General features: G+C 40.1%; 1 protein-coding gene across 24 annotated transcripts in view; it reads left to right on the forward strand.

The window, feature by feature from the left end:
- The window catches only part of TRAF3IP1 (TRAF3 interacting protein 1), a 225439-nt gene that overhangs the window by 14564 nt on the left and 184193 nt on the right, over positions 1-26682 (forward strand). For 22 of the 24 annotated variants that reach the window (XR_010591404.1, XR_010591402.1, XR_010591405.1 and 19 more), the window contains 12 exons: positions 1098-1422; positions 1962-2043; positions 6751-6922; positions 7772-7856; positions 10107-10177; positions 12440-12759; positions 15935-16061; positions 17318-17375; positions 18156-18209; positions 19733-19821; positions 20390-20476; positions 22250-22286. Coding sequence is in view for 20 of the 24 variants with exons in the window: in XM_065561157.1 (XP_065417229.1) it covers positions 1098-1422; positions 1962-2043; positions 6751-6922; positions 7772-7856; positions 10107-10177; positions 12440-12759; positions 15935-16061; positions 17318-17375; positions 18156-18209; positions 19733-19821; positions 20390-20476; positions 22250-22286 (1507 nt within the window). In the remaining 4 variants the exon portion in view is untranslated. Of the gene's footprint in view, positions 1-1097; positions 1423-1961; positions 2044-6750; positions 6923-7771; positions 7857-10106; positions 10178-12419; positions 12760-15932; positions 16062-17317; positions 17376-18155; positions 18210-19732; positions 19822-20389; positions 20477-22249; positions 22287-26682 lie in introns of those variants that run through there. The other 2 variants (XM_065561163.1, XM_065561164.1) reach the window with 2 other exon arrangements.

Raw genomic sequence — 26682 nt, forward strand, 5'->3', positions numbered from 1 at the left:
ATCTTTCTTCTCCCGCCGCTGTCCTACTTCCCACCCAACATTCCACTTCAATTTGTCTGTTTGCTGGGCTTGATAACGGTGTTGTTTGTCAACTCAGTGCCATGTTACTTATCTATCCTGTTCATCTCCAGAGGTAGGCCACTGGAACAGATGATTCTCTCTTAAATTAATGAACGATATTAGTTCAACAAAAATCTTGCAGCACGGGTTTTATTCTGGAGACTTGCTGAGAAGCATATACAAGAAGAAAACAAAATGACATACAATAAATAAAAACTAAATAGAAAAATTCTGGGAGTTTAGGAAACAACCCTGTCCTTTGGGCACTTATGTGCAGTTCTACTTTATCAAAGGTGTTTACTATGTCTGTTTGCCACGTTGCTGTTCTTAGTTTTCTGTATTCACTTTGGGAGCCTGTTTGGGCTGTCAGTCCCTAACCTATCTTTATTATTTCACACTTTAATTTACTGAAGGTTTTTTTTCCTGTAGTTCTCATTGTAGACTTTTTTTGGGGGGGTGTCAGGTAAGTGGGGTTATGGCAAAAGCTGAGAGAGACCAAGGTTCAAGTTCTGTGAAAGCTACAGTGTGCTAATGGACCAAGCTGTATTCTGTTTAGGTGAGGGACACTCTCTACATTCTTCTTCAGAAGGCAGGAGCAAAGCACTTTTGGAAAACTGGGGTCCTTATATGGTGTCAAGTTGAGTACCAAATGAATTTAGGCCAATAACTTTAAAATTCATGACTTCAAAATTCGTGATCTCACTCTTGATGCTGTATTTTTTTCTTTGTTTGTGGTAGTGCTTACAATGTGGCTGGCACTTTACAGACAAGAAGGGAAGGTTCCTGCCCTGAGGAGCTTGCAGCCCAAGGATTGACTCATGAGGGAGAAGGGAGCAACACAGGGGGGTTTCTATACAAATCAAGATGAATCACTATAGGAAGCATGGCAGAAGCAGATTTTTTGGAGATACCTAAAAGTGGTTGTTCCTTCAGGGAGGTCAAGCTATGCAAAGAAGGCTTGGAGGTGGCAAATGCAGCTTTGCACATTTAATAGATGTTTTCTTCATTATGACACTATTGTTTTTCTTCCTTTTTAGTATTTGCAGAATCATTCTCAGATATTTCAACTTAGTCCTGATGATAATAAGGTTAGTCTAAAGGAGATGTACCATCAGCTCCAGTTTGGGTCAGATTGCCAAGGACAAGTTCTGCAAAGCCCTTCTCAGAACAATGATGTCCAGTGGACTTCAGAAAGTCTATGTACAGTGCTAAAGGACAGCGCCTCTGGTTCCCATTGGTTTGACTTGAATGATTCAAAAGTCCAGCCCATTAAGGAGAAGGATATTGAGAAACAATTTCAGGGTAAAGAGAGTGCCTACATGCTGTTTTATCGAAAATCCCAGTTGAAAAGACCATCTGAAGGTATGAAAAATACTCACCATACTCTTCTTACCACCACAAAATTATTTTTACTTCAAACAAACAAACAAACAAAAAAAACCCAACAACCCAGCAGTGGAGTTCTTATATATATTTTCTGTTCAGAAGGAATAGAAAAATCCTTCCACTACATAATGGAGGAAAGGGTTAGCAGGAGATTTAATGGGGTGGTGTGAATGGTAGTGATAAATTAGGCAGCTAATGGTCTCCAGATGCCAAGATTTTCCAGCCTCTTCCACAAACTGGCAAATTAATGAAAATACAAGCAACAATTTTTATACTGTAACAGTTATGCCTAATATTTCATTAAGTAACACTTAATAGGAATATAAACAGAAATAAAATTTGCATGTTGTATCTACCTGTAACTGAAGACTGTATTATAAGAGAAGCCACCACCTTCTTCATTAAAGACTTTCAAAGATTACCATGTTGGGAGGTCTGGCCTTGAGCCACTTCCAAGCCTGTCAGTATGGCTTTACACAACTAAATCCAAACTAACCAGCTTCCTTTGGTCACAGCACAAGCAAATCCAAGATATCGGGTTCCTGGCCATCTCTTGAATGAAATGGATGCTGCGAACATTGAACTGCGGAAGAGAAGGTATGTAATATAATCATCATCATAATACTTTTTCATTTGTAGATCTCAAAGTGCTTTACAAAAGAAGGAAAGTATTGTTATCCTAATTTTGCAGATGAGAAACACTGAGTCATGTAGATGAAATGACTAACCCAAGGTCACATAGCAGGTCATTGGTGAATCCAGGAATTAGAATCCAGGATTCCTGACTCTAGTCTACTGCCTTCTGACTCTAGTCTACTGCCTTCTCCTCTGCCTCCCTGTTACATTCCTTTACTGCCCTACTTTCTCAGTCAAACTAATATAATTGTAGAACAAATTCACTTTAAAAAAAAAATGAAAAATTGTGCTAGACTTAAGTAAATTAATGTAGCTCCTGGGATAGAATGGAAGGAATTTTGTTAGAGCTACACCTCTACCCCGATATAACACGACCTGATGTAACACAATTCAGATATAACGCGGTAAAGCAGCGCTCCAGGGGGCTGGGGCTGTGCGCTGTGGCGGATCAAAGCAAGTTCGATATAACACGGTTTCACCTATAACGCGGTAAGATTTTTTGGTTCCCAAGGACAGCGTTCTATCAGGGTAGAGGTGTATCTTTATAGAGATATGGGGGGAGAAAGGAACCACCCTACAATAAAATAGCAGGTGTGTAGCAGAACAGAAACTTTCACTTAAACTGTGCTATTGGAATTCACTCTCTGCAGTCTTTAAACCCAAAGTTCTCCAAATGAAGCCTTAAGTGATGTATAGGCTTTGTGTGGCCCCTTTGCACAGGGTGAATTTTATTTTTTATAAAAACCTTGTTTTGCCTTGCAGATTAAAAGTGGATGCAAGTAGCAGATATCAGGGCTGATGTGCCTTTTTGGTTTTAGCTGTAGATCTTGGGGCTCTGAGCAGCTTCTGTTTCCATTGTGCAGTTGTGTTAGAGTATTGATTTGCAAGTTGGGTAGAAAAACTAAGATTAGTGTTATCTTCCATAAAACAAATTAATTATATTACAAATGGATCTTTGAAGGGCCCGGAAGAAATCAGCACTATTTAACAAATATTTTAGCATGTTTTTGGAGGGTTTCTTTATTCTGCACTGCACAATGCATAGATTTGTTTGTTTGAGGGCCTTTGACACTTTGAGATTCAACCCAGATCAGTAAGGAGTTTTGTCATCGCCTGCCCTGTAAACTTTGAGTGCCTTAAATGCTATGGTGCAGTGGCTCACTGTTCTGATGCCAGCAGCCAAGCATCCAGGTCATACTCTAGCTTCTACTGGCCATGTACTTTTGCAGGGTGACCTCAACACCCCTCTGTCCCAAATTTCCACAAAGCTATCTGCCCTGTATTGTCCAGCCCTTTTGGTGTATACTTATAGAAGATAAATCTGCTGCTCTCCTAAAGCTAAAGGTACTGCCCCAGCAGCTTGTTACCTTAACTGGGGTTAACAAATACTCTATTTTAACCAAAACACTGAATTTGTTTATAGTAAAATTAAAACAAATGTAATAAAGTCAAAAGTTTAAGTGATACCAAGCATAAGGAATAAAGATGGAAGGGATTACAAGCAAACAAAAGTAAAAACAGGTCTTTTAAGACTAAAACTAAATTTCAGCAAATTAGTCTTTGCTAAGCAGATTTTTCACCCTGTATTCAGTTCCCAGAGACTTCAACTCCCTTGGCTCAAGGATCCATCATTCTATGATTTCAAGAGCTCTGGCCCCATTAGTCCCTGCAGTGACAGATAATTATGTGGTTGTCTCCCCTTTCTTTCTATAGACCAGGAAATCACTGAAATGTATTATTTGAAAAATAAGCCCAGGCAAAGCTTATTTGCTCTTGCTGGGGTGTAGATATGTGCTGTCTTTGCAAAGTTCGTTGACCCAGCTTCAAGAGGCAGGAATGCTTCCGGAGGGTTTGTGATTTCCTCCAGGTGCAACCTGAACTGCTGTGTCCCCTTAAATCTCCAATCCAGGGTGCCTTTTACACTGCTTTGCTAGTGAATAGCAGACCTCTCCAGGCTCTGATCACTCACAGCCACCAGTGTGCAAAATCACTCCCAGCTGAGTACGTGAATGCTATGCCCAGCCATCCATGAATAGATACAGGGCTACATCTGCATATCCCTCAGACCCAGCCTTGCCCCCCAGAAATGTGTCTTGTACTGTTCAGTATCCCACTGGACCGTACAAGCTTATAGATTAGTTTGTGATTCCAGCAAAGGGTAACGAAAATGCCCAACCAGCCTTGTTATCTCAAGCAGAGGCTTCCCAAACACTTCAGTCAAACACTCTGGTTTAGATAAAACATTAAACTAGAGAAAGATACGTTTTAAGTGATAAGGCATATAAGTTATAGTTGGTTACAAAAGAAATGAAAAGATAAACATGCAAGCTAATTCCTAAACTTTACCAAGCTAAATAAGATTTGAAAGCAAAAAGGTTTCTCTCACCCAAAAAGCCTTCCAGCTAGGACTACTCCCCCCAGTTCAATGATGCTTCTGTTGTCTTTCAAGTGATCTTGCTGTTGTGATTAGAGAGGGGGGAGGAGAAGTGATGAGGCAGTCACTCTCTCTCCTTTTTATACTCTGACCCTTTGTAGTGGAAAAGTCTTTGTTGGGTCATGGGGTCAGGCAGTTCCATGGTATACATGAGCTGTCAACCATCAGGAGAATTGTAAATTTCTTGTTTACAACTCCCCTGCTGGTGAATCTCCGATTAATCAGGTAATGGCCTTTTAGCACGCAGCTGGCATGCTTTGGCTTTGTGAAGATGGTCTGAGGGTGTTGCCCAGAATTACAGCATATTTCAGTAACAAACATAAAGTAAAATCATAATTTCACGTGCAGTGTTGCACACATTTCAACAAGATGATAATATTCAGCAGATTGAGTTTTCAAATGATATCTCACAAGCAGTGTTCCCTCTAATTTTTCCCATGCATGTGCTCAATGAATTTTGTTATGCGCACCGATATGGAGGTGAATTCATGTGGTGGGGGTGGAGCCGAGGGATTCGGAGTGTGGGAGTGGGGCTCAGGGTTGGGGCAGAGGATTGTGGAGGAGCGGTGAGGGCTCCGGGGTGGGGCCGGGGATGAGGGGCTCAGGGCTGGGGCAGAGGGTTGAGGTGCTGAGGGGGTTGAGGGCTCCGGCTTGGGGTGGGGCCGGGGATGAGAGGTTTGGGATGCAGGCTGCCCAGGGGCTATGGCGGGGGGAGAGGATTCCCCCCAGCTTTCTCCTCTCTCCCCTGCAGCACCACCTGGGCTGGGGGGAAGAGGTGCCTCTCCCCTTGCCGCGGCAGGTCTGTGCTGGGGCTGGAGAAGGGGCGCCTCTCCCCCAGCCGTGGCAAGTCCAGGGCAGTTCCGTGCTGGAGCCGGCAGGGAAAGGCGCCTCTTCCTGCCGCAGCCCTGAGCCCCGGCGCAGCCTAGAGGAAACTTAGCTCACAAGGTATACTTTGCACACAGTATACCATAATCCTATAACGGGATGAGCATGGGGTACAGGGCGTCATATGGGGTATAGGGTGTCACAGGATGTAGTTTCTATCCCCTTTTGAAATTAAGTGCTCATCTTTCTCCACTTGCTCTCCTGAGGACTTTATTTACCTTGCATGTAAATGTGCTTTTTTTTGTTTTTGGGTGATGCCTTGCTTAATTTACATCAGAACCTCATTCCTTTCTCTGGAACAGGCATGGCTTAGACCCTGATTGCCAAATACTTTTAAAGAACATATTTGCAGCACTTATCTATGAGGTCCTTTGTGGGTTTATTGTGTATACATCATGCAAAAGTGTTAATGATGCCATGTACATTGGCCAGACCGGACAGTCTCTACGCAAAAGAATAAATGGACACAAATCAGACGTCAAGAATTATAACATTCAAAAACCAGTCAGAGAACACTTCAGCCTCCCTGGACACTCAATAACCGATTTAAGTGGCAATTCTTCAACAAAAAAACTTCAAAAATAGACTCCAACGAGAAACTGCAGAACTGGAATTAATTTGCAAACTGGACACCATCAACTTAAGCCTGAATAAAGACTGGGAGTGGATGGGTCATTACAAAAACTAAAAACTAATTTCCCCATGCTAATTTCCCCCTACTGTTACTCACACTTTCTTGTCAACTGTTTGAAATGGGCCACCCTGATTACCACTACAAAAGTGATTTTTCCTCTTGTTGATAATAGCCCACTTTAATTGAATTGTCTCGTTAGAATTGGTAAGCAACCCCCATCTTTTCATGTACTATGTGTGTATATATATCTTCCTACTGTATTTTCCACTCCATGCATCCGATGAAGTGGGTTCTAGCCCACGAAAGCTTATGCCCAAATACATTTGTTAGTCTCTAAGGTGCCACAAGTACTCCTCGTTTTTTTTTGTTTTTTTTTTTTTGCTGATACAGACTATCACGGCTACCACTCTGAAAATGATCAGTGAGTTACTAGGTTTCCAAATATATATTACATTTTGGGTATATATCATGACACTAGTGTGCTGTCTGACATTGGGGTGGTCTTAGGGTCATTGGGCCTCTGTGCATTCCCACCTGTGGCTCTGGTGCTGATATAAAGCTAATCTGTGAGCTCAGCACCACGGTGTGCCAATCCCATAAATGTGAATGCACAGAGGCAACTCTAGAACAGTCAGCAGTAAATCACCTTTCATTTTAGCCTATTGGTATTAATATGTATTTTTGATTTTTTTTTTTTTTTTTTTTTTTTAAACAGGATGGATTGTGACTCTGCAGACAATAATATTGATTTGCGCCTCCATTTGGGCTCTCACTATAAACTTTACAATGGGGCCCTACACCCATCGCTTTCTTGGAAGGAAAGTGTGCTGGATCTGACTACTGATAAAAGAAAAACCCTAGGAGATCTGCGACAATCGATATTTCAGGTATTTACTTTTTTAAGAGTGTTAACCCAAACATTTTATCTTTACCTGAGTTACAAAGACAATTTTAAAATTGTGGACACGACTGTGCTCTGTATGAGAAGAAGAAATTTTCTGTAGTATTTGACACTTTGCTGTCTGAAGCCACAGAAATGATGAAACAAGCCCTTCACCATCGTAATGAAAATATACCTGAAAGTTGACATACAGACTTGTACATTTTGTGTCTGCAATCTGGGTATTGCTGTTTCAACTACATACTAGGAGGGAGCTTGCTGACCTGGACTGGAAAGAGAGTCAAGAAAATACCCAGCAATTAGAGTTAGCATATACTGAAAAGAAGTCCTAGAATTTTTTTGAAACTATCAAACTGGAAAATATAACACCCCCCCCACCCCACCCCCAGTATACCAAAGAAACATCACAATTCCCAGAGAGTGGTCGGGTTCAGTTTGACAAATAGCACAGGAGTTAGAAATGGCTTTGTTTTAGAACTCAAGTCACTTTTTATTTCTCATGTAGAGTACAAACAAAGACAAAATATTTTCAAACTTTGGCACAAATGCTTGATCTACACTGTATTGGCTAGGTAATCATTTATGACAGTTGGCTAAAAATATTTGAGTGAAAAACTAAAAAGTGCTCTAGCATACTGCTTATCTGCTTTACATTACAGAGAGAATGTAAATATAATTCATGAAACCCTGTCCTCATTGAAGTCATTAGCAAAACTCTGTTCAACTTCATTTTGGGGGCCAAGATTTCACCCTTTACAAGCAGTTTGAAACTTTGCTGAGGGGTTACAACTTTTTGCTTTTTTTCACAATTGGTTGTTTTATTTATACTCATTAGCTGTTGGAATTTTGGGAAGGAGACATGATTCTCAGTACTGCAAAGTCTCTACCAGCAGGACTTCATCTTTACCAAACACTTGATGGTAAGACCTGCATAAAACAAGGTTTCATTGTTTGTTTGCATGCTCTATACTTTTGTTTAGGCCATTTTGAAGATGTTCCATTTATTAACTTATTGGAGAAATATATTATTACATCAGTGTTCAGTTTGACCTACACCTCTACCTTGATATAACGCTGAACTCAGGAGCCAAGAAATCTTACCGTATTATAGGTGAAACCGCGTTATATCGAACTTGCTTTGATCCACCGGAGTGCGCAGCCCTGCCCCCCCCCCCCGGAGCACTGCTTTACCGCGTTATATCCAAATTCGTGTTATGTCGGGTTGCGTTATATCGGGGTAGAGGTGTATTTGCAAATCCACTGCAGTCTCTTCAGTCTTGATCTTATGTATGGCAAACTTAACTTAGCTGGAAGCTGTGTGGGACAGAGGCTGTCTTTTATCTGTGTTTGTTCAGTGTTTACGACGGGGGGACCTGGTCCATGATTCAGACTCCTAGGAACTATGATAATACACATAATAAATAATATAATATTAAAACATAATAAAGTTTTATGATCCTTACAGTGGCTCTTCTGTGAAACCTTTGGTGAGAAGCAGGATGAAAGTGTAGGTCTCTGAGAATTAATTAGATTTGCAGACATGTAAGATTTTACTATGATAATCGTTTGAATGTTTATGATGTCTTATTAACATTTATCTAATAGTTAAAAAGTAGAGGATCTGAGAGGCAGGATAGTAGCAAACAAGTGGACCGGACATTTTAAACTGAATATCTTAGTGGAAGTGAAAACTTGAAGGGGAAATTTTTTTTTTAATTAATATAAATATCACAATACATAGCTCCATTAAGATATAATCAATTTGGCTTTAATTAGTCTTGACACTTACAACTTAATATGGCTTTATCATTCTAGATATTAGGACAGATTTTTTTTAAAAAATCTGAGTTGTTGAGTGAAATACAATATCTATTGCTTCAGTTTTTAATTGGATATAAATCCATGGTATGCCCACATCCTGAATACTGCGTGCATATGTGGTCACCCCATCTCAAAAAAGATATATTGGAATTGGAAAAGATACAGAGAAGGGCAACAAAAATGATTTGGGGTATGGAACAGCTTCCATATGAGGAGAGATTAATAAGACTGGGACTTTTCAGCTTGGAAAAGAGATGACTGAAAGGATATGATATGAGATATGATAGAGGCCTATAAAATCATGACTGGTGTAGAGAAAGTAAATAAGGAAGTGTTATTTACTCATAACACAAGAACTAAGGGTCACCAAATGAAATTTATAGGCAGCAGGTTAAAAACAAGCAAAAGGAAGTATTTCTTCACACAATGCACAGTCAGTCTGTGGAACTCTTTGCCAGAAGATGTTGTGAAGGCCAAGACTATAATAGGATTCAAGAAAACTAAATAAATTCCTGAAGCATAGGTCCATCAGTGGCTATTAGCCATGATGGGCAGGGATGGTGTCACCAGCCTCTGTTTGCCAGAAGCTGGGAATGGGTGACGGGATGGATTGCTTGATGATGACCTGTTCTGTTCATTCCTTCTGGGGCACCTGGCATTTGCCACTGTCGGAAGACAGGATACCGGGCTAAATGGATGTTTGGTCTGACCCAGTATGGCTGATCTTATGTTCTTCTGATAGGCCTTGGTCTGTCTGTCTCAGAAAATTAGTTTTTTTCCAAAAATAGTCAAGTAATTTTTATAGCATAAATGTCAGAAAACAGAAGCTAAACAAAAAACTGTTGTAAGTGTTCTTGCAAATTTTAATGTAATCCTTGTAGATTGAAAGTAATTGCCATTTAATCTGTATTATGCTAAGAAGATCAAACTAGTTGCATGCAAAAATTAAGCACATCAATGTCAAATACTGGCTGTAAGGATACAGTACATGACTACTTCAGCATTTAGCATTGTTAATTAAATATAAAACTGTACTTTAAAATCTCATGTGGGAAGTTTTTGACCATACAAATTTGTCAAATAGAGTTTAATGTCATAGTCCTGCAAAAGGATTTGCCTAGGTGGATCCTTATGTCTACCAGTAGTCCTGTTGACTTAGTGGGACTCCTCAGAGGCATATGGCATGGATCAACTTTACATAACTGGGCCCTGGGCTTCTGTATCTGTTCTTCATAGCAACTTTACATCTAGATGGAATATCCAAATATTAATGAAATCTATTCTGTGTCCAGTTTGCCAGCTGACATGGGTTACCTGTTGTGAAAATCTTGATGATTTGGTCTTTTCAGGAGATGAGATGACATTGGGTGGCATTGGACTTGCTGATGGGGCAGATGTCTTTGTGTGGAATGGCAAGGAGGTAAGACAACAGGAAAATAAATCGTATTCTACAATTCCTGAGGATCTGATTTTTAATCTTCAAAAAGGTTTCTGGTCATTTTAAATCCCTTATAATACTTTCCTGAGGAGTGCTGGTGATATTTGGCATCAATGATGCTGCTCCAGTCTCCTTTACAGATGGCTCTCTCTATGCTGCTTGTGACTATACCCTTCATATATCTCAAGGTATCTTATTTTTTTGGTAGGATATAGATGTGTAAACAGACTGTATCACATAGCCTGACAGTCAATCAGATTCCCAGATGATTACTGTGACGTTGTGCAGTCTATATGGTTTTATAAAAATATGATAAGTGAATATAATGTAACTGGAATATGCTTAATGCAAAAGGTCTCTTGTTAGGTATCATTACAAAGTTTATAATCTACTGAGTGTGATTATGCTATTTGTATAAATGTACCACTCTTGTATCTAAAACTAGAAATATGAAATATAACTCTGAGGGCCTATTGTAATTATGTAAAGTGTGGGCTATTAAGGATGGTTTGGAATCTTGATGACTACCATTGTCTGCAGATGGCTGTATTTACCTGTGAGTCTTCCTGTATATGGGTGTGCTGGCAAGTGAGTAATGAAGTCTTGCAGTGACATGTGATCATGTCACCTGAACTGGAATCCATCTTTAACCTGGTGCTTTTCCAGTGAGGGGGGGGGGGGTGGAAACCCAGAGGGACAAAGGGTTCCCGCCTTATGCAAAAGATATATAAAGGGGTGGAAGAGAATAAGGGGAGGGAGGAGCCATCATGAAGAATCCCCTAGCTATCACCTGAGCTGCAACAAGAGCTGTACCAGGGGAAAGAATTGTGCCCAGGCCTGGAAGGTGTCCAGTCTGAGAAAAAACTTACTGAAGCATCTCTGAGGGTGAGATTATCTGTATTTAGTTTGATTAAACATAGATTTGCGCATTTTATTTTATTTTGCTTGGTGACTTACTTTGTTCTGTCGGTTACTACTTGGAACCACTTAAATCCTACTGTCTGTATTTAATAAAATCACTTTTTATTTAGTAATTTACTCAGAGTGTGTATTAATACCTGGGGGAGCAAACAACTGTGCATATCTCTCTATCAGTGTTATAGAGGGCGAACAATTTATGAGTTTGCCCTGCATAAGCTTTATGCAGGGTAAAACGGATTTATCTGGGTTTAGACCCCATTGGGAGTTGGGCATCTGAGTGCTAAAGACAAGCACACTACTGTGAGCTGTTTTCAGGTAAACTTGCAGCTTTGGGACAAGTGATTCAGACCCTGGGTCTGTGTCTGGAGCCAGACGGGAGTGTCTGGCTCAGCAAGACAGGGTGCTGGAGTCCTGAGCTGGCAGGGAAAACAGAAGCAGGGGTAGTCTTTGCACATTAGGTGGCAGCTCCCAAGGGGGTTTCTGTGATCCAACCCGTCACAATTACTATATAGGTTTTTTTTTAATTCCATACCAATTAAAGCAGATTCTTAAATTTGCTGTCTGTTAGGTCAGTTTATGATGCAATAACAAAAATTTGCTCAGCTGCACAACATCCAGCAGACAGCTAAATCTGCATCAGTGATTGATACCATATATAAAAGAATAATTAATTGAACACAGCACACTGTCCTTGGATCGTTCTCTTCTTTTGAACATAAAGGTCTCTGTATAGTAAGGATTTATCCAATAACTAACTAAAACTAATTTAATGTTAACAGTCTCAGCTTTTGTTCTCGACATGCACATTTATTTTTGTTCTCTTGCTAAACTTCAGAATAGCCCAACTTTACTTCCAAATTACTTTAAGTTTTTGGGCTGTCTTGGTCTTATTCGTATATATTTTTGTATTGAATAAAAGTGTGTAGTTCATAGATATCTTGAAGGGATAAATCAATGAGGATTGACAATGATTATTCATCTGACTGAAGCTTAGATTCAGTATGTTAGTGGTCAGATCCAGGTAATATTGCTGCAGATGTTCTCTAGATTTCTGTGCTAAAAGATTAAATGGCTCCATTATTGTCCCAATTTTTTTCCTTTACCACCAGTATTTTCAGAATGGATGCAGAGTTACAGCAATCCCTGGGTTCCCATTATATCCCCTTCTTGATACCTCTGATATTCTTTAGCAAGCTGTTCAGGTGGAATTCAGTCAGGGGAGGCTTAATTCTAATGAGGTGGGGGGGGGGGAAAGCAAGACTTCGTAGGCCTCTTGCTATTGTTGATTACCCTTCATCTGCAGATATTACACGCTTCCTACAGGTTGGTGGTATGGAGGTGTTACCAGGTCTTGACCATGAACCCGTGCTTCTAAATGTTCTTCGGTTGGCGGGCTATAATGAAGGAGGAAAAGGTCAGCATTTCATCGAATCCCAGCATGTCGTTCCATGCAGTGCAGAACTGAGTACCCTGTGGAAAGCCTTAGCATCGCCAGGAGGGATCATCTTAATGAACCGTTCGGGATCTGACAAAGAGGTGGAGAATTGGCAAGTCGTTCCTGAAGAGGATATGAGGAAGACAGTCAGAATTGTTGGCCTGGCAGATGGAAGCTCAATATTAGTTTTAGATAGCCATGACCAAAGGTAAATGTCATAATTGTGTTTCTTTCCTATTAAGCACTTGTTTCAAAGTTAGGAGACAGTTAACAAAGCAGAATTCCTTTGACTAGAATTACATTGTTACATGTTCTCATTGCTATTCTTGTTAATCATTTTGCCACCACCATTAATGCGATGATCTCAGGGTTGTGAAATGGAGCACTTAGAAGTCGAGGAAATTCCAAAAAGTTATGATTGCTACAGCAACATTAACTTTGCCATGTTGAACATCCTTTGTGCATTTATGGTGTATGTGAAGAACAGAGGTTTACATTTTAACAAGGGAAAGAGCAATAAGAAGCTCTTTATGTATGCAACATGGCTGAGCTAATGCTTCTGGAATTTCATGGTGTTTAAGTACTTAATGCAACTTCAGGAATGGGAGATTAATTTGCATTTAACTTCATAGGATATCTTTAAGGGGATTGTATGTGGTGGTGGGAGAGGAGAATTGTAACAATTGTCCTGGGCAGCATACAGCTGTGTTGGATTTGCCAGTTGACCTTTTCAATTCTCTGAAACAGCCAAATGTTCACTTAAATGGAAGGCTCTGTGCATGAAAATGCAATTAGTTAAGTGCACCCCTCCAGACGTAAGGAAATTTTCAACTGCAAGTGCTCTTGATATAAATTTTGACTTATCGGTTACATTAAAGTTTTAAAACATTTTAAATATAAAAAGTGAAGCAACAAGTTCTCCATTGGGGACTATATTCATACCAAGACTTGAAATTTAAGTGTTTTATGGTACTCAGCATGATTAGAATATTTTTACAATGCAGAAAAGCATATTTCCCCACAAAATACATCACTTAAACCCTACGGAGTTTTGTCAAGCAAACAAATTTCACATTTTGGTCAAAGACCAGGTATAGAAAACATCAGCCAAGCTAGTGTCGGTTATGGAGATGTGAGAACAAGGTTGCAATGGAAACTGCTTCGCACCCATAACTAGAACAGTTATGAGTAGTGACACCTGGTGATTTCCTGTAAAACACTACTACTTGACTAGCACTTATTAAAGGGCAAAAAGTAAAAATTCAGTTGTAAGCACAAAATGGTTTTCCTCTTAGGAGGGAAGTGCAATTAATCCTAATGCTGCATGTGTACAAACTTGCATTTGGTATATACATAGTAATATACCCCTCAGTTTCAAATATTTATTGGGTTAATTACAAAGACTTTTTGTGTGTGTGTGTGTGTGTGTGTGTGTGTAATACTGGCTGTATTTTACTCATTATTGTCAATGTTATGGTAGTGCCTAGGGGCCTGCCCTTTTGTGCTGGACACTGTGTGGAAGAGTAAGAGACAGTCCTTGCCCTGAAGAACTTAAATCTTAATAGACAAGACTGGGAAAGGGTTGGAAAATGTAATATTCTCATCATCATACAGATGGGGAGCTGAAGTGAATAGTGACTTTGCCCATGGTCATATAGGAAGTCTTTGGAGAGACCCAGGAATTGAACCCAGATATCCTGAGTCCTACGCCAGTGCCTGAAACCACAAGGACAAAAACAAATGTCAAGAACTAACAAAAGTTCTGTCAGGAGCAGAGTACATTTCCACTGGCAGATCGACTCATTAATCATTCCTCTTAAATGGAATGCTACTGATATTCCAACACTTGCCATTTTGCTGAGCAAGAAGTTCTGATTGTGGAAAAATTGTATGACTGGGGAAGGGATAGTTAGTGGTTTGAGCATTGGCCTGCTAAACCCAGGGTTGTGAGTTCATTCCTTGAGGGGGCCACTTAGGGATCTGGGGCAAAATCAGTACTGGTCCTGCTAGTGAAGGCAGGGGGCTGGACTCGATGACCTTTCAGGGTCCCTTCCAGTTCTATGAGATAGGTATATCTCCATATATTATTATTATTATTATTATTAGTAAGATCATGTTGGCTTAAGCCCACCAAATTAATTTCCTTTGTGCATAAAAACAAATAGAAACCTGGGCCTCTTGAGATCAAAGTAGCTTTTTAGTGCAGGGGCTATGGGTAAAATTTTTCTGAATGACTGATGTAGGGTATGTCTACATTAGAAACATTGCTGTTGCAGCTGTGCCGCTGTAGCATAAACATTTACTACAGTGATGGAAAGTGTTCTTCCTAGCATGATCTACACTGGAGCTTAGGTTGGCTTAACCACATCTCTCAGGCTTGTGAATTTTTCATACCTGTAAGCGACATAGCTAGGTTGACCTAACTTTCTAGTGTAAACAGGAGTTTCTGGGCTGAAGTCCCATTTTTAAAAATAACATTGGCTTTTGATGAGACTTAGCCCTGGTCTACACTACAGAGTTAGGTCGACGTACGGCAGTTTATATCTACCTAACTCTGTAAGTGACTACACTAAAATGTCACTCCTGCCAATGTAACTTGCCCGCTACACCAACTTAACTCCAGCCCCACGAGAAGCGTAAAATCAACATTGATTTAGTTAGGTTGACTGTTGTTGCTTTTCAGAAGCCGCCCCACAATGCCAGTTAAATTGGTGCAAGCGCTCCTGGTTAGGACATGCACCACTGACACGACTAGCATGGTGTGGACATGCAAAAGCGATTTAATTACTGCGTATCAGAGGGGTAGCCGTGTTAGTCTGAATCTGTAAAAAGCAACAGAGAGTCCTGTGGCACCTTTAAGACTAACAGAAGTATTGGGAGCCTAAGCTTTCATACTTGCATCTGAAGTACTTGCATCTGAAGAAGTGAGGTTCTTACCCACGAAAGCTTAGGCTCCCAATACTTCTGTTAGTCTTAAAGGTGCCACAGGACCCTCAGTTGCTTAATTACTGTGGTGGCTGTATCTCACTGTAATTTAGGTTAATATAATTTTATAGTGTAGACATACCCTTAGACGCCCTACTGCCTACATCCCTTTTGAAAATTGAAATTAGGCTCCTTAAGTTCCTAAGGCATTTCTGAAAAATTTACCCTATAACTACTTCTGTTTTAACAATACCTACCACAGAAGGACCCTGATACTGACAGGGGTCTTTGGGTGTCACCATGTTATAAGCAGTAGTAATAAGACCTAGTTCATATATAAACAATAAGACACTGTGGCATTTAGCAGTCTTCCTCACCATAAGCAATATACATTTTCCCTGTATTCTTTGCTTACATATAGTAGATAAATATGCGCTCTAAATATATCTTGTTTGCAGCTTGGTGAACGTGGCAAGTGGCAATTTGACTGCTTTTATGCATGATATCAGCTGGCTACAAGTTAAAAATTTCTGCCAGTTGGAAGCTGACGAGAAGCAAGTTAAAATTACTGCAACTGTTGAAACAGTGAGTAAAAGAGTTACAACTGTTCAGGGATATAACAGAATTCTTCTCTTACACTGCACAGCTTCTTCAGCTCAGTTGGGCTAATCACAGGAGGTAAAATCCTGGCCCTATTGAAATCAATGGCAAAATTCCCATTGACTTCAGTGAGACCAGGATTTCATCTTGGGAATTTTCAGTTAAGTACAATAGCTTATGTCAGCAAAACAGCATGGGTGGCAGGCTTGGCGTTGCCACCCACACGAGCCGAAATAAGCTACATTGTTTGTGTAAATGAGACAGGCACATGCATGTCTGCTTTGAAGAAACTTTTTAAATTACATAATGCATCACAACCTAAAGAAGACTAAAATTCACTGAGTTAGATTAGTAAACTTCTACAACAGCTTTTCTATGGGTCCATCATGAAAACAATGTGTTGCAAGAGACTGTGCTGGAGAACAGAACTTTAAATATCTCTTTATGAAGAAAATAGTTCTTGTTACAAGGGTACGATGAGGAAAAAATGGTGGATTGTGTGTTTTAGTAAGATCTTAACAGTCAAAGAACAGAAGGAATTTGTGCATTTCATCTAAAGCTATTTTAATTATTCAACTTAGATTTTGGTTTCTGTGTGAGTCCTCTCTTTTTTTAACATATTCACGTCCGTATCCTTTATTGCTTCTTTTATGAGTATTTTACATGTTAATTACTTTATGTAGAAAATCTCAAACTCTTCTATCTTCTGAATCTTATTCCCATCTCCTCAAATCTTTTTATCTGATTTCATCACCCACGTTATTTATACACCTAAGTTGTCTTCTTAATCTCCTTCTACATTAAATACAACTTCACTTTTCTAAACTTGTCATAAGATATAAATCCTCTGAGACTTCTCTTGCTCTTTCTCCTATTGTTGTTTCATTCTATAGAAAGAATATTAAACATTATGTGCAGGATAGTGCATCAGTTTCTCGTTCCTTGTTTGGTGCATTTTCTTTTGCTCTGTAGTCTGATGATATTGTATTTGCTTTTGGGGGGTGGGAGGGGGCTGATGGTTTTAAAAATCCCAAAATGTGACCATGAAAATTGGTATTATATTAAAGAGATATTTTCTCAGATTTGCAAAATGCTATAGCAAAATGGAAGAGAAATTAATGCACTTTAAATGAAGAGTGATAGTCTTTCTTAGTGCTTGAATGCCTTATATATACACACAGCTTGCATTCTGTTTTTGCATAGTCTATTATATTACATAGTCACTAATATTTCTCTCTTAGGTGATGTCAGATATCAAAATTAAAGCAATACAGGAGCTGCAATTAGGGGAGGAGCTAGGTAAATAACCTTTTCAATAATTATTTAGTTGGTAAAATGGTTATTGCAGTTTGCTAGATAGCTTTTATAGTTTACAAAAGGGAGATTACTTGAGATATGGGAGTTAATCTTTACTATTAAGACTTTTTAATAATTTTTCTTTGCTGCAGGATGTAAGGGATTTGAGACTCCTCTAGTTGTGAATAAAATGACAAACCTTCCTGCTAAAAATACTGCAATGTACCACACTGACTGCTGTTGAAAAAATACATATTCTAGGAGTACCTTATTTATATCCACCCACTACTTTTCCTGGAAGCCATTTTTTGCACGTCAAATAACTTTGTCATCTTGTTTTAAAAAAACAAACCAAACACATTGCAAACGAAAGCAATTCTGAGACCGGTAAATTGCCTTCCTGTAAGACTGATACTTTCTATCCCTCGCTATAATACTTATTTCAAGGCATTTTTAAAAATGTGTGTCCAAAGTTGGAAACTTTGGCCAGCCGCAATATTCAAGCCATTATTGCTAAGGTAGCTGACTTTATAAAAGGAAAGCAATGTCCAGCCGAGGAGGCAAGGCTAGCAGTGTTTTCTGGACCTCTGGGAAGTGCTACCAAGTTGTGATGTTGGTGTTGCACCTTAGGGACAACAATTTTTCAACTATGAGATGCCTCTAATTAGCTAAACCTGTTAGTTTGTTAATTTTCAGTCCTCTATCACTCCAAACAGCTGAGCCAAATTTAATTTGATTTTAATCTATTTAGTCCATCTTGTCCTTCTTTTTCCTCCATTGTAGTGGATGATAGCTGTCTCAGACCTATTAACAGAAATGGGAAGCTTCTCTCTCCAGGTAAGCCACTCTAGTAATCTTTCAAATAAAATTAAGGAGAAAATGCATAGTTGCTATATTGCTCATTTAATAGAACATACAAGTATAGCTGGGTGAATAATGGATTCACTGCCATTCATAGTGGCAGTTCATAGTCATTCATAATTATAATGAATAGTCATTGGGCCAGGGAGAAAGTGAGAGTTGTTCTGTAGCGCGATGGCTAGGCCGCTCCCTTGAGACATGGGAGACCCAAGTTCCAGTTTCTTCTCTAATTGTTGATACAAACTGGAGCAACTTGAGAGAAGAGATGGACAGAGACCCACCCCAGAATACCCCCTAGGCCAATGACTAGGACATGCGCCTGCAGTGTGGGACACCAGTGTTCAAAGCACTTCTCCCTGTCAAGAAGAGAAGGAATTGGACCCTTGCCACGGGGCTAAAAGTTAAAAGGAGGGCTGTGTTGTTGCCTCAGGCTACTTTGTGACTCCAGCCCAAAAACTCAAAATATTTTGGTAATGTTGAAATGAAACTGTTTTGTTGTTATACACCTCTACCCCGATATAACGCAACCCGATATAACATGAATTTGGATATAATGTGGTAAAGTAGTGCTCCGGGGGGGCGGGGCTGCGCACTCCGGTGGATCAAAGCAAGTTCGATATAATGCGGTTTCACCTATAACGCGGTAAGATTTGTTGGCTCCCAAGGACCGCGTTATATCGAGGTAGAGGTGTATTACTGAAATATTTCAGGTTTTCAGTAATGTCTAATCTATTCATGAATTCTTATTGTGTTTGCCAAATAGTTTCAGGTTGACCAAATAAACTATTCATTGTAACAATTTCACCCAGCTCCTATACAGAAGTCTAATATCACATTAAAGTGATGAATCAGCATTTCATGGTGTTTTCATAATTAATCAAAACAGGAGACTTTTTCCAAGTCCAATATTCCAATAGTAATACTTGTCTATTAGCATTTCCACTATCAGACAAATAAACCATTTAATTGTCTTTTTTTTATTACTTGCATCTAAATTCACTGATATTAAATACTTTATTACCAATCGTGTATTAATTAGGAACTGGGTGCTGGATCATTGCAGAAATGCACAAAAGGTGAACAGCTATCCAATACAATATACTGTATGTAGATGAAAAGAACTATCAGTATTCAGTAAGTAAGCCATGTAAATAAATGTATAAAGAAAATAGAGTAATTTGAATCTTGCTAAAAATATGAGTCCATAGCTCTCTTCATTTTTAAGGCTGCTTGCTAACTGTTTCAGGAAAAGTAGAATCCCTCTTTGTGGATTTACAACATCTATTCCTATAAACATTATAAAATCAATGTTAATATTGTTAAATAATTAAAGTTGATACACAGTAGCAGGATTTTAGAATGGATTGGATAACTAAGCATGAATAAATATATTAACAGTTAAGTGTTTGCATCATCACTTTAATGACCACACTGGCAGCATTAATATTTTTTGGAAACAAACTTTTATTGTGTTTTCTATATTTTTCTCCTCTCTAAAGTGCCTGAGGATTATACTGTCAAAGAAGCAGAGCTAAAGATGGGAAGCCTGTTGGGACTGTGTCATGGAAAAGCTCCAACTTCCACTCAGGTAAAAGAGTAGGGATACACAGAAAGAGGACTTGGGATAAAAGAGCTTTGATCATGTTTACATTTTCCAATATTCCTGATTTGTATTTTCTCGTCATAACACTTTGTAGAGTTAATAGCAGTATAGGAGAAATGCTCGTTCCTTTTACGAAATATGGTAATGGGCTTACTCACTTTGGAGACTTAGGGGTAATAGGAACATTGTCATTTACTTCCCTGTCTTATTTCATTTTTAACTGTAAGATGAACCTGGACTGCCTATTGTATGTTTTGCCAGAAGAGGATTTCAGTGCTGTTTGTTTTGTTAGAGAGACAATCCTGCCGTAATTAACCAACATGCACATGCAGTGAATACAAAGAAAACTTAACCCTGTTTTCATTCTTAACTATATCTTCTGAGAGTTTAGATAAATAATTATGATGGACTCCCCCATATTTATACTGTATCTGAAGCAGTCTGTTTTTAGCTTTATTCTGGAATTAAAAATCATGTAAATCTATTATATGTATATATAAAATCATGCTGCATGATCTCTGAGCTTTAATTTGACATGCTATCCTTTTCTTAGCTCTTCTTGTATTTTGTTGTTGGGAGTGACCTGCAGGGAGCCCCAGAGATGGAGATAGTAGTAGAAGAGACTGCATCTGTGAGAGAGGTAATTACAGGAGTTCTCCAATGCCAGCTCCTCTGCAGCTGGATACTCCTTGCTTGCTACTGTGTATTGCTTCAAAATATCATCCATGTTACAGCAGGTGCCCCTAGGAAATTGATTTATTGGGGAAAACTTCAAAAGTAGAAAAGGGGAGAGAAATGTCTTGAGTTCCTTAAAGATGGTGGGGAGAGGAGTCTGCCTGTGGACTGATCAGATTCCAGCTGACATAGACATGGTCATGTGATCGTCTTTACAAATAGTGTCACTTTATTAGTCATATGGGACTATGTAATACAATGACAGGGCGGATCACGATTAAGTGGGGTGTAAGCAGCTGGATCTACAATTTTGTTATGGAATTAGTCTTTTTGAAAACTGAAGAGAGGTCGGTGTTTTGGAGTCATTGTGTCTTTTTAAAACACGCATATGTTGGTCCTGTGGATTTTTAAGGCAAAGTGTTGGTGCTGAACATAAGGACACATATTATGTGAGTTCAAAATCTTTTGGAAGACACTTTTACATATATTTTTTTAACCTCCATCCATGGGTGTATAGAAGTCAAGAAGTTTTCTCCCACAAATTAATGCAAATATAAGAAACATCTGCCTGTCCTCATAGCAGATGCCCTGCTGCTGCCACAGTAGTTCTCATTGCAACTAGCATAAACTCATAGTATCTACCATGCACATAGTTTAGACTAAAAGTAATCAGAGGGAGTTGGGCTTTTTAAGATTCTGGTTTTATTTTAGTAAAGGAAACCTGTGGGAGGAAGTTGCTGTGTCAGATTCCTACACAACAGAAGTCCTCTCATAGAAGTGATAAATTGATTGCACAAGTCTATTTTCTGACAGGCTGTGAAAGCTGCTTCCTCTAGAATATTAAAATTGTATATGTATACATTTATACATGAAAACAATTTTATATTCTAAGGCGGGGTGGGCAAACTTTTTGGCCTGAGGGCCACATCGGGGTTCTGAAACTGTATGGAGGGCCAGGTAGGGAAGGCTATGCCTCCCCAAACAGCCTGTCCACCCCCTCCCACTTCTCGCCCCCTGACTGCCCCCCTCAGAACCCCCGACCCATCCACCACTCCCCGCTCCTTGTCCCCTGACCACCCCCTTCCAGGACCCCCCCCACCCCTAACTGTCCCCCTGGAACCCTGCCCCCTATCTAACCCCCCCCCCCCCCCCCCGCTCCCTGTCCCCTGACTGCTCTGACTCCTATCCACACTCTCACCCCCTGACAGGCCCCCCGGGACTCCCACGCCTATCCAACCAATCCCTTTCCCCTGACTGCCCCCGGGATCTGCTGTCCCTTATCCAATCTACCCACTCCCTGCCCCCTTACCATGCCACTCAGAGCACCAGGACAGGCAGCCATAAGTAGTACACCATAAGTAGCACATTCCTACGGAGAGCAATTTAATACACTACACCGGCGGCTCTCGCAGCCGTGCTGCCTGGCAAGAGCTCGCAGCCACGCCACCCAGAGCACTGATGGCACAGCGAACTAGCCTCCCCAGCCGGGAGCTCAAGGGCCAGGCAGGATGGTCCCGCGGGCGGGATGTGGTCCGCGGGCCGTAGTTTGCCCACCTCTGTTCTAAGGGCTCAGATATGGCTTTCTGACAAGCATCAAGTAAGGGTTTGCATGCAGTTCTATTCATTAAGATAATTGCAGATCAGGTTACACTTTGGAAAATCTAGTTTTGTAAATGAAATTATTTTTCAAATTATGTACTGGGGTTAAATATCACCATGTATTTTTCTTTTCTTTCAGTGTCTAAACGTAATGCTGAAGAAATCTGGGTTACCAGGTTAGTTGTAAAAGGTAGTTTGTCTAATGTGTTCAGTGTTTTCCAGATTCCTTTTGCACACCTTACAAGCTTAAAAGGTAATTGTTTAAATTAAGCTCATTTGCATCATTGTGCGATGCAGTGAAAGAGAGAGGATTTATTGAGCCTAGAGAAAATGAATGAAGGTCTGGAATCTCAGCCCAATAAAGTTCATGCTTTATACCTTGCCAGTCTAAATTGGACAAAAACTGACCCTTGACTTCAGTGATCACAATAAATAAAAAGAGATCTTTAAATCACTTTGCCAAAGCAAAGCTGTAAAAGTGAAATTAATGGTAAAATTGCATCTGTGAGCATGTGCTTTGTACCATTCCATTATTAAAAGTGCTAAATGAAATGAGCATGCAGAAGCTATTTAGTGATTGACTGTCTATATTGGTGGTTTTGTCAGCACAGCATTTCTCATTGCTGCTGGTTAAAAAATGGAAATAGCTTGAAAAAAGGAGAGAAAAAGGAGCATGCCATCATTTCCTCTATCTTGAGCACTGAAATTAATATGTATTAAATACAACATTCTATGTTAGTGTAAAGTAAAGGTTGCAAATTTAAACAAGTCAGATAATAGGAAAGTTCATGTTCAAAAAACATTTTCATCTACATTCATTTACTTGTATCAGGATACATGTTAAGCAGCCAAACTAAAAACTAAAACTTTTCTGTATGAGTGTGCGCCACCGAGTAGGTAAATTCATGTTTGAAAAACATTAACCTCATTAATTTCTGTAAATATAGATTTCACTGCCATGAAAGCAATAGTACTGTGCTCCTTATGTGTTCTCATTTTATATCACCACCCCTGAAAAGCTGAATTAGGCCTTAATTTGAACTTCATGTGGAACTAGGTGCTCTCTTTCTAGTAAAATTTGTGTTTCAAATCACTTAGATTCTTTTTTTCCCCACTTAAAAAGACTGTTGGACATGCTTTTTTCCTGTACTTTAAGAAGATAATTCTGTCTGGATTTAGGGATTTTAGTTTAGGAAGATCAAATTTTAGACCTTAAAATGCAAATATATATAAATATTTTTATAATATTTTCCTCAGAGGAAAAATTCAAGAACAAACATAACTGCTCTTCCATAATGCTTTGTACTCACTCTGCTCTTTCTATGGCAGTAATTAACATATTATAATCCCAGAACTAGTGCAAATCAGCCCTGAAATTTTGGAAGTAGTAAAAATACCCTTTTCTTACAGCAACAGTTGTGTTCATTTTTAAGAGGCCACCATCAACTTAAATTGTACATCTGTTTGAAAATATACCTACAAGTAACACTTAACATTTTTTATAACTGACAATTTTTCTCAATTTTTTTCATTTTGTTTTCTTTGTATTTGACAACGTTTTTTGAAGCTGACAATTCACTTCCCCTCTATATCTTATTAGTTTCCTCTGGTTAGGGCAGGGGTGGCCAACTGGTGGCTCCAGAGCTGCATGCGGCCCTTCAAAAGAAAATCTGCGGTTCCTGCCAGGAGTCAACTCTGGGGAAAAAATGGTGGCAGCTCAGCACCCACTGGCAGCCCTATCAGTCCCCCGCCCCCCCAGGAGCTGCCGGCGCCCCCCCATCAGCGCCTGCCCCTCCCGCCTGCCACGATCAGCTGTTTCAACCCGGTGCACAGCCTCTCCCCTCCCTTGCCTCCTCCTCCGTCCCCTTGCCTGCTGCCTGTGTTTCCCGCCAGGAGGCTCTGGGAGGGAGAGGGGGAGGAGCAAGGACACAGCTCACTGGGGGAGGGGGCGGAATGGAGCAGGAAGAGGCGGGGCGAAGGTGGGGCAGGGGCAGGAAGTGGCAGAGTGGGGGTGGGGACTTGGTGAAAGGGGTGGAGTGAAAGGTGGGGCCTGTGTCAGAGCCAGGTGTCCAGCAACCCCTGGCTGGAGCCTGTGTCTCCTTCAATAAAGTACACAGTGACTACTAGCTGGTGTGGAAATTTTTTATCAAAATTTTTCTTACGCCATCTGACAATGGAAGGCAAGTTCAAATGGAAAAGAAAATACACAGATGAAAATGGACGCTTGCAACAGGAGGTGGAGAATGAGTACTTTTTTGTCGAATGTAATGGTAAGGCCATGTGTCGTCTCTGCCAGATGTGTGTCTTTCAGTTCAAATCTTCAAACTTGCAGCGTCATTTCGCTTCTAGCCATGCACATGTGGATCAAGAATTCCCACAAGGTTCTGAACTCTGCACTTTAAAACTGGAAACTGGGAAAAAACAAACAGATGTAGAAGCCCAGTTCTTCACCAGATTTGCCAACCTATCGCAAACTGTAACGTTAGCCTCCTATTATGTGGCCTGGCACATAGCCCATGCAAAAAAGCCTTACTCTGAAGACAAGTTTATAAAAATGTGCCTCAATGATGTGATTTCAATCCTGTCACCCGAGAATGAGAATCTACAGAAGAAAACTTCTGGCCTGCAGCTTTCACGCTACACAATAGAACGCAGAATCTCCGACCTGAACAGTGACATTGCATTGCAACTGCACTTGCAACTTCAGCAGTGTGAGTATTTGAGCATCGCTTTGGATGAGTCGTGCAACGTACAGGATAAACCTCAATTATCGGTATTTGTCTGGACTGTGTCTGACGACTGTGTTGTAATGGAAGAACTCCTTGATATCGTGCCATTTAAGGACAGAACTCGTGGACGAGATCTAAAGGAGGCATTGATGTTGCTAGTTGCGAAACACCACTTCTCTTTACAGAAGCTCACTGCTATTGCAACGGACGGGGCTCCATCCATGTGGGGAATCTGTGAATGGATTAGTAGGGCTTTGTAAGTCTGATGAGAGCTTTCCCGAATTTTGGACATTTTACTGTATTATTCATCGGGAGCAACTGGCATCTAAAAATCTCAAATTTGATCACGTCATGAAACCAGTCTTGCAAATTGTGAATTTCATTCGCTCAAATGCACTCAATCACAAACAATTTCAGAATCTAATTGAAGAACTTGATGAAGACAACTTCCCTGCTGATTTGCCATTTCACTGCACAGTTCAGTGGCTCTCGAGGAGTAAAGTTATTTCCTGTTTGTTTGAGCTCCTGGAACCAGTAAAATTGTTTATGGAGGAGAAGCAAAGAATTGACCCTGGGCTTACAGATCCTGGGTGGGTTCTAGACTTGGAATTTCTTGCAGACATGCTGCTGCATTTGGATAAACTTAACGTGGACTTACAAGGAAAATTCCGGTTGCTGTCTGATCTAGTGCAAAGTGTATTTGTGTTCATGAACAAACTGCAGTTGTTTCACAGACAAATGCTTGAGGAAGAGCTGACATACTTTCCCTCAATGTCACAACTTCCAGACAGATAAAAAGAAGATGCAGCAGAACCCCTAAAACAGAGCACAACTAGATATGCAAGCATGATTAAAGATCTTAAGGACAGTTTTGAGGAAAGATTCCAAGATTTGCATCAGAAAAGACCTCAAATCAGATATCTGATTGACCCTTTTAGTGCTGAAGCCAATTGTCTGAAGCCCCCTTTAGTCACTGACGAAGCAACATCCCAGATGGAAATAATAGAACTTTTGGAAGACGACAGATTGAAATCTGTTCAGAAGACAGAGGGGATCCTTACTTTCTGGAAATCTGTACCGAAGGATAAATACCCCAACATCAGAGGTGCGGCCCTAAAATTAATCTCGATGTTTGCCTCGACCTATCTTTGTGAGTCTGTTTTCTCAACACTTAAATATGTGAAATCCAAGCACCGATCCATTTTAACAGACAGCCACTTAAGATAACTGCTGCGTTTGAGCACCACTGAACACAAACCAAACTTCAAGGGAATTGTTGAAAGCAAAGATTGCCAGAAGTCCTACTAAATAAAACGTTAAGACAAGTTGTTGTTGTTGTTATGATCATTAACTATACCTTACAAATGCATAATATACATTATCAAATTACACCTCTACCTCGATATAATGCTGTCCTCGGAAGCCAAAAAATTCTTACTGCGTTATAGGTGAAACCATGTTATATTGAACTTGCTTTGATCCACCGGAGTGCGCCGTCACACCCCCCCCCCCCCCCCCCCGGAGCACTGCTGTACCGCGTTATATCCAAATGTGTGTTATATTGGGTCGCGTTATATCGAGGTAGAGGTGTGTGTATAATGATTGTGTGTGTGCGCACACACGCATACGTATATAATCATTCCATAATACTGTGGCTCTTTAGCAATGTACATTGGTAAATTCTGGCTCATTCTCAGGCTCAGGTTGGCCATCCCTGGGTTAAGGGAAGAGAGAGAGAGTGAGAGAGAGAAACATTTATAAAATAGGAAAATGTGGTTGCAAAACAACAAATTGTTTTAGGGAGTTGAGCATGTGTGGTATCTATAACTAGTTTTAATTCTTC

The sequence above is a fragment of the Chrysemys picta genome, chromosome 11 (genome assembly GCF_011386835.1).
Source record: "Chrysemys picta bellii isolate R12L10 chromosome 11, ASM1138683v2, whole genome shotgun sequence".
Taxonomy (NCBI): domain Eukaryota; kingdom Metazoa; phylum Chordata; order Testudines; family Emydidae; genus Chrysemys; species Chrysemys picta.